Source organism: Pygoscelis adeliae, unplaced genomic scaffold (assembly GCF_000699105.1).
Source record: "Pygoscelis adeliae isolate BGI_AS28 unplaced genomic scaffold, ASM69910v1 Scaffold131, whole genome shotgun sequence".
NCBI classification, from domain to species: Eukaryota; Metazoa; Chordata; class Aves; order Sphenisciformes; family Spheniscidae; genus Pygoscelis; species Pygoscelis adeliae.
Window position 1 is genome coordinate 238,120 of NW_008824058.1, and position 15,940 is coordinate 254,059.

Consider the following 15,940-nt stretch of genomic DNA (forward strand, 5'->3'; position numbering starts at 1 on the left):
CGTGATCTAGCATATGTTGAGCGAAAAATGAAGTCATTTTTTATTTAACTATGATGATAAAAATGGTCTAAATTAGTTGGTGTATTATATTTCATCTATGTTTCTTGTACACTTTTAGGCCTAGAAGAAATTGCAAAAGAAAAAGAGAAGTTAAAAAAGGTAGAAAGCATGCATATCAAAGAAGAAGAATTTGAGACAGAAGAAAAATTACACTGTTTAAATACAACTCACTGTGAGCAAAAGGAAGATCTGAAAGAAAAGGACAACACTAATTTATTTTTACAAAAGCCTGGGTCATTTTCAAAACTAAGCAAACTGTTAGAGGTAGCAAAAATGCCACCTGAATCTGACATTATGTCCCCAAAGCCTAATGGCAGTGCAGCAAATGGCTGCACGTTATCTTATCCAAGTAACTCAAAAAACTCTCTCTGCAGTCTTCAGTCTACTGTATCACAAAGCACCATTGAGAAGTCTGATTCTAACAATCTTTTCAGTCCTAATGCAAGTGGGACAGGAAAGTTTTACAGTTCTCCACTAATTCCAAATGATCAGTTGTTAAAGACTCTTACTGAAAAGAGCAGACAGTGGTTCAGCCTTTTACCGAGAATACCTTGTGATGACATGTCAGTTACCCATATAGATACACCAGCTACTACAACTTCACTTACTCCTCAATCACAGCCACCATCAAAGTCTCCTTCACCTGTTCCATCACCTCTTCTGGGCTCAACCTCTGCACAGAGTCCAATGGGATTAAGTCCTTTTGCATTGTCACCACTGCAGGTAAATAAATGAATTTTTGAATAGTCTGAATTTGCTGTGCTTATTTGGGCAGAATTTCTGTTTAGACAAATTGTTTCACAGAAGTGCTATCATTATATCATAATTTCTTTTTTTTCCTGTTTCTAAATGTTAATAACTAATTCCATGTTACAGATGTTTTATAATACTAGAAATTTTTTGATAAAAAAGATCAAAATAGGTAAAATCAGGTAAGACAATGTATGATACTTTGTATGTGTATTTCAGTAATTTAATTTGGCTTTTAGGAGGTTGGCCACTGGTATTAAATGAAAAGAAAATAAATAAATAAAAACTAGTTTTCAGAAATGCGACACACCACGCCCTCCCTTTAAAAGCTATTATTTGTTAAGCATTCACAGGGCCCTAATAAGGAGTATTACACGTTAGTGTTACGTTAGTTTTTCTTAAAGTAATCAAAGTACTGAGTAAAGGCCTCCTTTATGTTTTGATTGTTTGACAAATAGCATCCTAATCATAATTCAGGTTTCTTGGTAATAATTAATAATGGTAGTTGTGATTGTGTTTAACAATATATTCTGTATAGCAGATGAAGACTGGACTACCTATAATGGGACTTCAGTTTTGTGGATGGCCTACAGGAGTTCTTACTTCAAGTGTTCCATTTTCATCTCCTTTACCTGCCCTTGGATCAGGGTTGGGATTATCAGAAGCGAATGGTAACTCATTCTTGGCATCTAGTGTTCCTGCAAGTAAAAGTGAATCACCAGCCCCACAGACTGAAAAAATAGCTTCTGCCCCTTCTACAGCAGTTGAAGTAGCCAAGCCAGTAGATTATCCTAACCCAAAACCTATACCAGAAGGTAAGCATAATACGACAATAAGATGGAACTATGTGAAGGATAATTTCTGCAGTGCCACTACGATGTTATGATTTTTTTTTTTTATAATTTGCCTATTGAATTTGTCTAGATGATTTCTCTAATCTGATTGTGTATGATCACATTAAAAATGCCTGTAAAGTGTTCATATGCTTGTCTTGATTTAGAAATGCGGTATGGGTGGTGGAGGATTACTGATCCGGAGGACCTAAAATCTTTGCTTAAAGTGCTGCATCTCAGGGGAATAAGAGAAAAGGCCTTACAAAAGCAAATACAGAAACACATGGATTATATCACTCTGGCCTGCATCAAAAATAAGGATGGTATGTAATTGATATTTATGTTACGCATGGTGTTGGGGCATAAGATGGCTGGCATGGAGCTCTTTGAGATATGTTTAGATAGAGACTTAGAGTAGCGGCTGGAGAAAAAAGGTAAAGGTCTCATTGTCTGTAGTTGCCTTTTCACCAGCCTTGTTCTGGAAAGCTACAGGATTGGAGAAGTTCCATTTAATTGCTCTAGTGGCATAAGTGTTGGTAACCTTTTTAAGCTCTTCCCATCTCTGTAACACTCTAGCTCAGCCTCTCCTTCCCCTTCTTGCCTTTAAAGTGCAAGTTTGAAAACCTACAGAATTTGTTGTCCATAGTGGGTATCTTAAGAGTAGTACACTTTTACAGTAGTTCTTCAACATTTGACTGGAGTGACAGGTAAATCAGCTTGAATTGACTCAGAGAAGTAATTTTAATTTACTAATGAAAATAACAAAAATGTGATTCTCAAATACAGTTGCAATTATTGATATCAATGAAAATGAAGATAACCAGGTAACTCGAGATGTTGTGGAAAACTGGTCAGTAGAAGAACAAGCAATGGAGATGGATCTTGCTATTCTTCAGCAGGTGGAAGATCTAGAGAGGAGAGTTGCATCAGCTAGTTTACAAGTTAAGGTAAAAGCAAATTTTAGTAAAATGTCTCTTTAAGTGGTAAGAATTTAAAGCAGATAGTAGCAGTCCTTTTACTGTTGGTAAGTGTCTTCTTATTCCATCTCTAATTGTCTTTAAATAACAAATCCACTGCAGCAGTATCATGGATATTTGTATTTGAAACATTTTACTGCAGTTAAATCTTCAGCTGAAGATGCTCAGAATGGCAGTTCCTGGAGAGTGTTCTTGTACAGTGGGCAGTTCCCTGCACATTTTGTTAACTTTCTATGAATGCAAAGATTTTATTGCATGTAGACTACTTAATTATAGTGGGTTTTGTCACAGTTCTGCCTGGTTTTTGTTGCTGCTAATGTTTTCAGAAAAGCCTACAAGTACATCATAATACTTTGCTTGAGTATTATAGAGTCATGGAGAACATGTGACTCTGAGTTGTGAGTGTGAAAGAGTTAAGAATTCACTGGCTGTCATTACAATTCAGAATTTTTCCAGTGTGGGTGTAAGGATATCAAATGGCATATGTTTGGTTATAGTACAGATGAAGTATTTGGGATCTAGTTTGTTCTAGGGGTGGATGTTATTTCTGTGTGACCAATTGATACTGTCTCCCGAGCCTGTTGGACAGACAGACCTATTCTGATGTTTCGACCAATAGACCAGGATACCTCAGAAAGTGATAAGAATGCAGACTGTTGCAGAAAGGTCCCTTCAGAAAGTCCGGTAATGCTTGTATTTTTTGATTAATTATTTTAGTTCTCTGGATATTTTGGAAACTGTCTCTACAGATGGATTACAAGTAACCAAGATCTACTGGAAACAGCGCTTCAGTTACTTAGTTTGATTCCATAAAGCAGTTCCTCTGTTTACACACTAAGTTAACAGCAACCAATAAATGCACAAACCTTTCTATTAACGTAGGGTTGGCTGTGTCCTGAACCTGCATCAGAGAGAGACGACTTGGTGTATCGTGAACATAAGTCAATTACTAGATTGCACAAGAAGCACGATGGAGATTGTGCTGGAGGCGGAGAAGGCAATACCAGCTCTCTAGAGCGGAAGAGTGACAACCCTCTAGATATAGCTGTAACCAGGCTTGCTGACTTGGAGCGGAACATAGAGCGAAGGTATCTGAAGAGCCCCTTAAGTACCACCATTCAGATCAAACTGGATAATGTGGGCACAGTTACTGTCCCTGCTCCTGCACCATCCATTAGTGGTGATGGTGACGGGTAGGTTATTGAGATTAACTTGAAAAATTATTGTGCTTCTTTGCTAATTGGAGCCTATTTTCTTATTGCCTGTTATCTATGTACTTTCTTGTATGTCTGTGATCCATATGGATCATGTTATTCTGCATGGTGCTTTGTAAAGATATTTTTTTGTTACGTTTGTTGATAATCTTGCAAAGTTATCTTACATTTAACTGGTTGTGACTAAGCTTTGAGGCACGTAGCCACAGTCTGTGCACTACATGAAATTTAGTTGCTTAAACCTTATACTTATTGGCTGTGTACGTTTTGTCATTGCTTGGCTTTCAATGTGATAATGATTGTTCCACGTTTAAACATAAGCAAACACGGATGTGACCTACTTAATTTCTCTGTATTTCAATGCAGAACTGAAGAGGATATTGCTCCAGGGCTAAGGGTATGGAGAAGGGCATTGTCAGAAGCGCGCAGTGCTGCACAGGTAGCTCTGTGCATTCAGCAGTTACAGAAATCAATAGCATGGGAAAAATCTATTATGAAAGTTGTAAGTGTTTTTAATTTTAAAAGAAAAGTACTGTAACTAAACTATTTTTGCTATATCCTATTTTCCCACTTCAGGCATTTTAAGATATCATGGTTGTTAATGCATTTCTTACTACTGTGTGTAAAACTTAATACAGTTAAACTGTACATTGTGCACAGATAAATATAAGCCTAATGGAAAAGATTGTCCCTTTCTTGCCAAATTCAGCATCCTGAATTTTCTAAGATAAAAATCCCCTGTAACTGGTTGCTTTATTTAAGATGGTAATTACTCTTTGTTGTTAACATTTAGGTAAAAAAGTAATTTCTGGCTCCATCTGATGGAAGATACTCTATCTGATGGAAAGTTTCTGATCTCATCCGTGACATAAGCTTTATGGAGGTTGAACATCACATATCCCAATTAAGGACTTCATTTTTCAGAAAGTTGAGATGCTCCAAATGTGTGGCTCCTTTGCATGCACACTTCTCACAGCTGAACATACAAATTGGGCAAGTGTGTGAGCAAATAGGCTGAAATACCTGTTTCCTTGTACACTTAACAAGTAGATCTGTGTTAACTGCATATACACAGAAGGCATGCAAAATGCATGTGTCAAAATTTGCATGGACCTTTGAACCTCAAATTTCTGAAAACAAAACTATTACTACAGCAGTAGTGATTATGATGTGATTAAGTATGGCCAGTGCTATGTAGTGGGTAACAAAAGTGATTCTTCCATTAGTGGTCTTTTTCCTAATTTTTAATTTCTGCCAGTCCTGTACAGATTCTAATTACACCTGGACAATTAAAGGATGATTCAAATAAAAACTATAGTGTAAGGCTGTACCTTTGAGTTTATATAACTATAAGTTTAAAGCTGTATCTTTAGAGCAAAAAGTTTATGAATTTAGTAGGAGCACCTGGAGAGGCATTTGAATGTTTCAAGGTGTAGTAATTTATTATCCAGAAAAAATGTATAGTATCATTCTCAATTTGACTGAAATGTTCTATGCATTTTATTACACAGTAAACGTAAGTATTTGGTGAAAAAGTGGAGATCTTTTTAAGTTCCTGAAAAAGAAGTCCAGCTATAGAAGGGTACCAAAATCACACAATGTGCATAAGAAAATCGACAATACATTAGATATTTTAAGTTAGTGTGAATTTTAGGAAGTGCTAGGATAATTTGTTTTGCCTTACTGAATTTGTTCATGGTGGCCTTTGGATAAGATCCTTACTGATTATTATTTGAAAATACTGTCGTAAAATATAAACTATTTTTATGAAATAGCAACTTATATATGCAGTATGGGCATAAACGAAGAGAAGATTCCTGAGATAGTATGTGTGGGCCAAGTGATTTTGATGGGTATAAAATACATTTACTTCTCACGGACATTAATGAAATATAAAAAGTATTCATAGTTTTGTGTGCTGTAGGACATCTATCTTATAATGAATTGCTTTTCCAAATGTGTTCCCAAATGTAGCCTTTATATTAGTTCCTCACATACTGCATATAGTCTTTTACAAATGTGATCGTTAGTAGACTCCGATTGTGGTGAAATGAAAGGAAAATAATTTTGAGAGTGAATTTGTGTGTATGGAGGGGAAGGGTAATTTAGGTACCATTCCTGTGTTTCAAATTTTAAAAATTGAATTAAAGCCATTTTTCATGTATTATAGTACTGCCAAATTTGTCGAAAGGGAGATAATGAGGAACTGCTGCTCCTTTGTGATGGTTGCGATAAAGGCTGTCATACCTACTGCCACAGGCCCAAGATCACTACCATACCAGATGGTGACTGGTTTTGTCCTGCCTGCATAGCAAAGGTAATACTAACCATAAAGGTGACGTGACTTATAGTGACCTTTTTATGGATGGTAGAGTTACAGGTCTACCAGTGCTTTTTTCAATGAAAATAATGGTTTGTATGTTTTATGTTGGGCTGCCATTAAATAATGAGATTAATAGTTTTATTTAACTTGGATTTTAGTGGCAGTAAAGGCTACAGTTTTATTTGTTTTAAACTGTATTTTTTTAATGTAAGTACAGAATTTTCTTGCTGATTCAATACCATGGTTTTTTTATTTCGCTTAGAATTTTTTCAGTATTTGTCTTTTGAGCTTCATTGTTAAGTGTTGACAGACCAATGTCTTAGGTTCTGTTTGAAAAGAAAAAATAGGAGAAAATACTTAGTAAATATTTTTTGTCATTTTTGTACAGCATACTTCAGTTTTACTTTTTTGATACACAGTACATTTGAGAGAGAGGCTATGTATGTTTCCTGCATGAGGTTTGGGTTTTTTCCCCCTCCCAAGAAAAATAGTCTAAATAGAACTTTAGGACACTTCTATTGGAATGACTGAATTAGCAGTTAGTGTTGTTTAAAAGTCCACAATTTTCCCATCCCTAGTTAGTCCTAAAATTAAATGCATTTTTTGCTAAACTTGTTAGTTACGTTTTCTACCATTACCTGTGAATACTGGAACTGAAGAAGAGTTTATAAGAGGTTAACTCATGCTGTAACTTTTTCTGTCATTATCATGGTTATATTACAACTTAGCTTGTTATAAAGATAGAAATTACCCTATCATGCTATAACTTATCCCATCACTTCTCTTGATATCCCCCTGCCCCTTCAAAATAACAACTGGGTTTAGTATAACAGAAAAACGTTGTTTTCTCAGGTTTTTTTTTTTTTTTTTCTGTCCCAAACTTGGCTGAAAGCTGGAGATTTAAAGGTGCCAGAAATTTAAGGTGAAATTCCAGCAGAACTTTAAAACGTGTTGAATATTGATTCAAAATTCTGCAAAACATTGAAACAGTTTTGTTGAAGACTAGGTATAAACTATGACATCCTAATTTAACTCAACTTTATTTTTTTTTCTCTTGTGTAAAACAAGAAAAACATCAACATCTGCCATTCCCACCTACTTAGAATTAATATTCACAGAATGTCTCAAAGTCAGGGCTTAGGTGATGACAGTTGATCTGTTCTCATTGCCTTAACATCGTGTTTTTAACCAAATGGCTGAAAACCAGCATTCCTCTTCAATTGCCATGTGAACTCATGTACTTGACTGTTTTTCTATTCTTGGACCAAGAACATAGTCATGATACAGAGTAGCGTTAAGAGAGTACAATTATTTACAAATCTTTCTAGTGTTCTGTGTTAAGCAAAAGGAATTCTATACACAACATACATTTTTCCACATTCATGCATTCATTCATCATCTGATTTGTACCAACTGACTACATTTTTCACCATGCTAGTTACAATCAGTGTCAAATACTTGTTATTTATGACATTCGTGAAATAAAGGAATTGTGTAGTAATTGTTTCTAGTAGGTAGCGAAATCTGCATATTCTTAACTCTGAAGAAGTATATTATAAAAATACAGGTTTTGATAACTTTAAAACCAAATAGTATTTTGATAGGAGAGTATAAATGTTACAGTTTAAAAATTGTTCAAACTATCTAGTCTTAGTAACACAGGCAGAGTTTCGTACTTTCGATGCTGGCTGTCTTTGTTCGTGAAAATTGTTTTCTATCTTTTCATTCTTTGACTGTCAGTGAGTCTTTCCAATGGCATTGTGTCCTTGACTTGACATTGCACAGAGTTCCTATTCTAATGATCAGAATGATGACTTCAGATACTGTGCCGTGTTACGATGCTGTCAATACCCATAATAACCTACTTATTTAATCTAAAATGTACCCCTTAGTTTCATCTTATTGTCTGTAAATAGTTCTGTATTAAATAACGTTCCTTTCTTCCCACTTTGTAGTATTCTTGCATTGTCATACTCCTTTTATGTTCTCCTGTAGCTGTCTTGTAGCCGAGCTATGTCTTTCATATCTTTTATTCTCTAAATCAGTTGATCCTGTCCCTGACTTTTTAAAAACTTTTCCAGTTTTCCATATCTTGCAAATAATATGGTTGCTTGAAAATGAATATACTATTCCAGCTGTGGTTATATCAGTCTTTCAAGAACAGACAAATAGTTGTCTAAAACTATGCCAGCCTGGTTTGTTAGGGGGTACTGTTTTACCAGTCTGAACGTCAGATGCTTTTATATTGTCACAAGTTGAGAACCTAAATCACTAGTAACAGGAATTTCTACAGCCTTACTTGCCTTTAGAGAAGATCAAAAAGTGAATAATCTCTGATACTAAATATCTCAATTGTTTTGGTGCTTCTCTTTGTTTGATCTTCATTGCTGTCTATCAATAATAACAGAGATTTCTGTAATTTCTTGGTTATTGCTTATTTCAGTTCTCTCTATTGTAGGCAAGTGGTCAAACTCTAAAAATAAAAAAACTTCAAATCAAAGGGAAAAAAAGTAATGAACAAAAGAGAAGCAGGAAATTAGCAGGAGATACAGAGGATGAAGACTCTGCAACTACAAGCGCCTCCTTAAAAAGAGGAAAAACAGACCCTAAAAAAAGAAAAATGGATGAAAATGTTTCTGTAAGCCAATTAAAGCAAGAAAATTTCACTGCTATTAAGAAACCTAAAAGAGATGACTCCAAGGACCTGGCTATATGCAGGTAAAGTGACAAATTCTAAACTTGGGTAAGTGGTGTTGAAACATGTAGTGCCTGATGCTTTTTATCTGTGTTCTGAGGAACCAGAACCCTATTCATTGTCATGTATCCCATACAGGTTGTGATAATTTGAGTGTGTATATAAAGGATTTGATGTGTGCTTGCTGGGAGTAACTGCTGTATTTGGTAATGAAGCCCAAGAGGAAAGTACCTAATGTTAGAATGTGGTCTGTGAAATCTACTCCTACATGCCCTTCCAAGAATGGGAAGAAAGAACCCTGATAGCAGTGGTACTGACAGCTTTCTCAAGTGTAGCAAAGATGATAATCCACTATGTCCAAAAGGCGTTGCATTACAGAGGAGACAGTAACAGGAATGCATCTTCTTTTGTAGTATTGCCGGTCAGTCAAAAGTGACATAGTTTAGCTTCACAGTTTTGGAAAGCCAGCATTAGCAGCTGTTTTACTGGTTTGGAAATGGTTTACATTGAGGTTTGAAATACTGAAGTTGCAGGGCCATGTTTTTCTTTTAGAATGTTGATTACTAGAATTTAATCTTACATAGGTTGCCTGGAGAGAATTTAATGCTATTTTAAATAATCAGTTAAGATGCCTGTCTTTATAGACATCGTTCTCAGCCCTGCACAGGGCACAGAATAAAGTGCTTTCCTTTTATAAAGTGAATAGGTTGGCAGTACCTGATGAATTTATGGAACAGTGAAAAACCTCTGTGAATATATGAACAGCTTAAAAATACTGATTTTAAAACCTTATTTTATTCAGCATGATTCTCTCAGAACTGGAAACTCACGAAGATGCCTGGCCTTTCTTACTTCCTGTAAACTTGAAACTTGTTCCTGGTTATAAGAAAGTTATTAAAAAACCTATGGACTTTTCCACCATTAGAGACAAGCTAAGTAGTGGACAGTAAGTAAACCTATTGTAAATTTTACTTTACATTTTAAAAGTATTTAAACATTGAAATACAGTAAATTTTTTAAAATTAGTTAAACTATTTTGATCTGCCTGCTCTGGCACCTCTGTGATTACTTTTACAGTCAAAATAAAAATTCTTCACTGTATACTTTTGTCTTTGCCATATCTAAGTGAAATAGCATGTCAGGTGGGAGAACCTGTGGAACTGGCTGAAAAACAGTGAAACTGCCAGGTCAAATGCACAAAGTCAATCAACAGGAAAACCTTTTTTTCCTCATCTTTGCTCATTGAGACGTCTTAGTGTTGTTAACATGTAAGCAAGAACCAACAGTGTGGGCTTTAAGCTAATGGAGTCCCTGTAAATAATGTTGTAGCTGTGGAGTGAATTGGTAGGCCTGCTTTGGGAAGCCAGGTAACATTCCAGTAATGGTGGTTAATCATTTTATAGTCCTAGAATTAGACTGCACAACTTCTTAAAAAAGGCACTGTGTTCCTCTGTTCCCCTTCCCTCCTTGTTACGTCCTGTGCTCTAATGACTCCCCACCACCAAAGAAAATTTTGTCATCCATAAAGACTGACCCTCTTCAGCGTCTGGCAGCTCCCCACAAAGCAGGTTTCCTAGGATAACGAAAGGGGCTTTTTAACCTCTTCAGGCTTTTTCTCCCTTGAATCTGAGATTTAAATGCTCCATGCATACTCATTGGTATTGGTAGACTTGTAATTTTTACTGTCTTCTTAATAATTCCTATGAATATTGGAACACTGTTCGGGCCATGTATGTTCAGGATAGTAAAAAGAATAACAAAGACAATGTTACAGGATTGATCTGGGCAGCCTTTTTTTGTACCTGATTGTTCCTCTTTTAGGTAAATGCAGCTGTACTGACACTTACTTTGAAAGAACTTGAGCCCAAGAGTAGATGAATAAATGGAAAATAGCCATAGCATTTTAACTAGAAAGCTATTGAAGGGAACGGGGAAGTTAATTTAAAAAAAGTTTGTTTTCCAGTACAGGCTTGAAATTCTACCTTACAGAGTTTTTGAGGAAAATAATAAATACAGTGACAAGAGAGTATTTCCTTCCACTGACGATCATTTTCTTGTTAATATTTAAATTAGAATTTAAAAATTCAAAGTATAATTAACATGTAGAGCATTCATTGAATATTCTGTGGCTGGTTGTAAATTCACTGATGTTAAGATAGTTCATTCTCACGTAGTTGAAGTGTTTTTCCCCTTTGATTCTCCATGTTCCAAAAATCATTCACCTTTTTCTTCTTTCAGGTACCCTAATCTTGAAGCATTTTCGCTAGATGTCAGGCTTGTTTTTGACAACTGTGAAACCTTTAATGAAGATGATTCTGACATAGGCAGGGCTGGCCACAACATGAGGAAGTATTTTGAAAAAAAATGGACAGAGATTTTCAAAGTGAGCTGAAGTTACCAGAACTCTTTTTTTCTTTTTTTTTTTCCTTTTTTTCGTTTTTCTTTTTCATTAAATGAGGACTGATAAGACCAGCAATGTGAACTGTATTTACATGAAAGTGCAAGGCACATGCATAACTAATGACTGTTTTTTCCTTTAAAATATCACAGAGTTGTGATACTAGTTCTAAAGGCTTCACTCCTACAGCAACCATGGCCCCTTGGTTATTGGTTTGTGTGTTTTAACAAACTAATTTAGGTAGAACAGGGAAGCACACCCAAAGAATTTCAAAGAAAGGGGTGTTTATAGTGCAATAGCAGTTTAAAATATATCAAAACGCACTGAATATTCAACCACCAGAGCTCTACTCGGGGAAATGGTTCTCTTTTCCCTTTCAATAAATATCTATTTTTCATTTTTTTACTTTGTAGTTTATTTTTTAGTGAATGTATTTAATTTTATGAATTATTTATGATTATACAGCATTCAGAATCTTCGTTTTCTGTGAAAAGGAAGAATTAGAAAATTGCTTTAAATCTTGAAAATACAACAAGGAATGTTTTAAAATATAAAACAAAGCCAAGTAAAACTGTTTACACTGATGTGCTGTAAAAGCACTAAAAATTAAACTTTACTGTAGAGTTACAAGTACATTTATATATATGTTGCTGCATCACTTGTGTAGTTAAATTGTATTTCAAGACAGTGAAGAGAAATTGAGACATGTATATACTGTTCATTATTGTTTATATTAAGTCTTGTTTTAAATATGTATGATGTGTACATATTGTTTGCAGACATTATTGTTTATGCCTTAGGAGGACGGTAGCATTTTATTTTAGTCTTAAGGTAATTATAGCTATATGGCTTGTACAGTAATTATCCTCTACCAACACTGTGGAGTCTCCTTAATCTTGGTAGTGCCTGCCTTTAAAACAGGGTGTAGGGGATATTAGTTTTCCATTTTTCTATTTTGTTATATAATTTCAAGCCACCACGGCCTCAAATTCAAGTATAATCATTTGTATCCATGTGGAATAAAATTGTGACAATTTCCTACGCACACAGTATTTTTTCATAGAAACATTTCCCTCCATTTGCCTTGCCACAGAAATAACAAAAAAGACATTTGTAACCACTGTGTTTTACCTACTGTGTGTTGTGGTGGCCTGTTGGGGCAGATAGATCAGAATTTTTTTTGTACTAATGTAAAAGTACTTGAAGTTTTATTTAAAAGAAATGTTGTGGAAAGGTAGCATTCTTTTTCTTTTCCTTTTTTAGGAGTGTTATTTTTCACTAGTATGTGTGGCACGGATACAATAAAAGACTGTTTTGCAAACCAGATTTTCTTGGCGATTTTAATACTTCAGATCCTGTGTATACAGGAATTTTTTTTAATAATATCTTGGGAGTCTTGCATTTAACAGTCAGTTCTTATTATGATGCATCTAATTCTCCTGGCCTTTTAATGGTAATTCAAAAAGAAGCAATTGCCAAGCAGTTCAACCGCCCATTTGAATGAGCGTAAATAACATTAGGTGTAACCATTGGGCTGCCTAGTATTTGACCTGTTTCTGCCAGTCCTGTTTACTGTTGTTACAGTGTGAATGCACATGATAATGTAAATACATGCCACATGTAATGTTTCTTAAAACCACTGTCCATGCAAGGTTTTGTCCTTTTTTTGGTCTGTAGAAGGGCATGAGTCATAATCCCTGCTCTGACTGAAGAAAATAGAGGAATTGGAAATGAATACTGTGGAACCCCAATACCTATAGCTCCCTCACCAAGTAATGTTTTGGGGGTTTTTTTGTGGGGAGGTGTTGTTTTTTGCTTTTAAACTAGGCCTGCCACGTTTGAGTCTTAGAGCCTTGTCGTATATACTCTTTTGCCATTATACTTCTTGATTCTGCTGAGAAAGAACAGTCAGTGCCTGGTTTTTAACAAAATTTTTGTTTCTGTTGCCCTCCCCAGAACATCTTGTTCAAGAATATTTTTCTTTTCTAAAGTCCTGTTAGAGTAACTCAAGTTACCTAGAATTAAAAAAAAATCACATTTGGGTGTCAGGCAGTCTTGCATTCTAACATTAGCTCTACCACTGACTGCTTCATGCCTTTCCTTTTCATCACCTTCCTGAAGACTTCAATAAAAAGGTTTGCTGACATGTTCCAGAGATGTGAAGATTAATCAGTATTTTGAACATATGATGGTAGGCTTCTAAGAGTGTTATAAGTATGCTTAGGTTATTGAGAAAACTATTTCTTTGATGCAAAACAATGTGTTTTTTTCTCAGATTCTGTACTGGTTAATGCTTTATCTGCCATACTACATTTAATATTAGTTTTCTGAAAAGTCAGAACATTACCAGCTACGCTACACACATAGTTGCATTTTTTCAGCTTGTATCCTAATTCAGCTGAACAGCTGGGAAAGTTAAGGCCGTAACAGCTACTTATAGCTATGACAGTGAGACAAGCATCATCTCTTTTAACGTGATGTTACCAATGTGTTGCTTTGCTCACTACTAGCAGGCGGTGTATTCATTATTATTTCAGTAAAATTAAATTTAAAGGAATTTACTGTATTTGAATAGCAAGCTTGAATCATACACATGCTATCATAAATCTCCATAGAAAAAAGCAGGGATTTAACCACTAGAAAAATGTGCTTTTCTTCTTTGCTAACTTCCTCTCCTGTTGATCTTTCTGTCTGTCTGTTTCCTTAGAGGAAAAGTTTTCCAGTGTGCTCTCTTCCTTTCTGAATGAAGTATGCTGGTCTTAGTTTAGAGAATTTATTGACAAGCTTTCAAACTATTTTAAAGTACCCATTAATGGTGCTCAATGAAGAGTGTTCTGGCTGTGAGTGTGGATTCTTTTCTGTCTCTTGGCATCTTTTCGAAAAAAATTGGATGATATAAAAGCAGCTGAAAATGAGAAGTTGTAGTTGTCTTGGGCAAAATACATATCTTTAAAAAGAGGTCTAAAGCTTTTTCTTTAACCTTTTTATGAGATTCCTGTAGTTTCCCAATGACAATTAGAAGGGTAGAGGTGCTCTGTTAACTGTGAATGGGCACAGACATCTGAGGAACAGTCATTTTATATAATATGCTGAATGGGTGGTGTAGGGGACTTTGTTTATTAAACTTGTATCATTCCTAGATGTCTTAGATTTACCAAAACATGCCTACAAACTGAGGGCTAAAGACTGAAATCAGGAACACCACAGTTATGCTATTTGATTATGTAACTCTTTTTGAACTATCTTGAGCTTAAAACTTTGAAGTTAACCAGAAATTTTTACAGCTGGTATGTACATTCAGAAAAATGAATGTGTTATCTCTTATTATACAAATTTCTGTTGCGTCCAAACTAACCATCATTACTAAACTGATAGTAGCTAAATTTCTGGGTGTGTTGCTTATTCACAATGTCTTACTTAGCAAGTAATTTCAAGTTTCCCATCCATAAAATATTATGGAACAGTCTTTAAGTGTATTAGTGTGGTATTCACAGTCCACACAATTTGAGGGTGTGGTATTCACAGTCAACTGTCTACCGTCCTCTTCAGTAAGGAAATCTCTAACAATTGATACAAAGCTCTTGTAAGGCCATGAGGTGTTTTATTTAGTAATGTATAATCTTATGGATTGCTAAATCAATGCAGCACATGAAATAGACTGAATGCTAGCCATCACCTAGGATTCAGAATAATTAATGGGCAGTCATCAGCCAGTGAATCAAATAGCGTGCAATCAGATAACACGTACTATAAAACAGAATGCAAGATCATACATTTCAAACATGGAAGAGGTAGACCATTTACATAAAAGGGAATGTTTCCTGGGCCAAGACTGACCCCAAGAAAGTGACTTCATTTTGCTCAAAAAACATAGGTGTCATGATAAACCATTTATTTTGCATGAGTTGCTAACATGCACCTGGATACGAAGATGGCAATGATGTAAATTTCTTGATAGATGATGTGGTTGGGCAAGTTGTATTTGTTTGAAACCCCTTTAATTAAGCTGTTAATAGCAGGTAACTTCACACATTCACTTGCACTCTCGCTCATCATTCACCGGTTGGAGCAAGAGTTGGGAGGCCAGCCATAGCCTTTCACTCCGAAGCAGAGGGCTATGCTGGTGCCCTGATGGCAGCCAGGGAGGTGCAGGGAAAGGCAGTCGTGATCTTTTGCTCCACCAGCTCTGAATGCAATCCTGCAGCCACTGCTCTCTTAGATAATACCTAGTGTTGAAGCATGTGGCCCTGTAGTGACTGGCATTGTCCAGAGTTCTGACGATTCAGCAGCATCTCTGAGCTCATCTGCCCCGAGGCAATCTTCACTAGCTCCCTTCCTGCACCCCATTTCCCTCCCTCTCAGCCTGCTGCCCTCATCGCAGGTACCGACACTCCCTTTCAGCCTGCCTGCCACTGAAGGGGCCTGTATCACGCAGCGACAACATACACCTGAGCAGACAAAATGATTGTGGGTGTTATATGGATGCAGGCCACCAAATCTGAAAAGCGGAAAGGGTTTGGACAAGAGTTAGGGGTGCAGTGGGGTAAAAGCAACATGCACGCCGACCTTGCTTCAGCGAGGGGAATGACGGAGGTAGCGAGGAGTCGGTTAACGCGGCAACGCCTTCTCCCCCTTCGGCCTTCGCGCCGTGGTGCAGCCTCGAGCAGGGGAAGCTAGCTCGGGCTGCGCC

General features: G+C 36.1%; 1 protein-coding gene across 1 annotated transcript in view; it reads left to right on the forward strand.

Moving 5' to 3' along the window:
- The window catches only part of BAZ2B (bromodomain adjacent to zinc finger domain, 2B), a 131,932-nt gene extending 119,358 nt beyond the window's left edge, over window positions 1–12,574 (forward strand). The window contains exons 28-37 of the mRNA XM_009334018.1: window positions 119–783; window positions 1,352–1,625; window positions 1,811–1,966; window positions 2,430–2,590; window positions 3,503–3,708; window positions 4,201–4,336; window positions 6,005–6,151; window positions 8,616–8,875; window positions 9,655–9,798; window positions 11,091–12,574. Coding sequence (XP_009332293.1) covers window positions 119–783; window positions 1,352–1,625; window positions 1,811–1,966; window positions 2,430–2,590; window positions 3,503–3,708; window positions 4,201–4,336; window positions 6,005–6,151; window positions 8,616–8,875; window positions 9,655–9,798; window positions 11,091–11,244 — 2,303 coding nt within the window. The 3' untranslated portion in view covers window positions 11,245–12,574. The remainder of the gene's footprint in view (window positions 1–118; window positions 784–1,351; window positions 1,626–1,810; window positions 1,967–2,429; window positions 2,591–3,502; window positions 3,709–4,200; window positions 4,337–6,004; window positions 6,152–8,615; window positions 8,876–9,654; window positions 9,799–11,090) is intronic.
- Window positions 12,575–15,940: the final 3,366 nt, after the last annotated feature.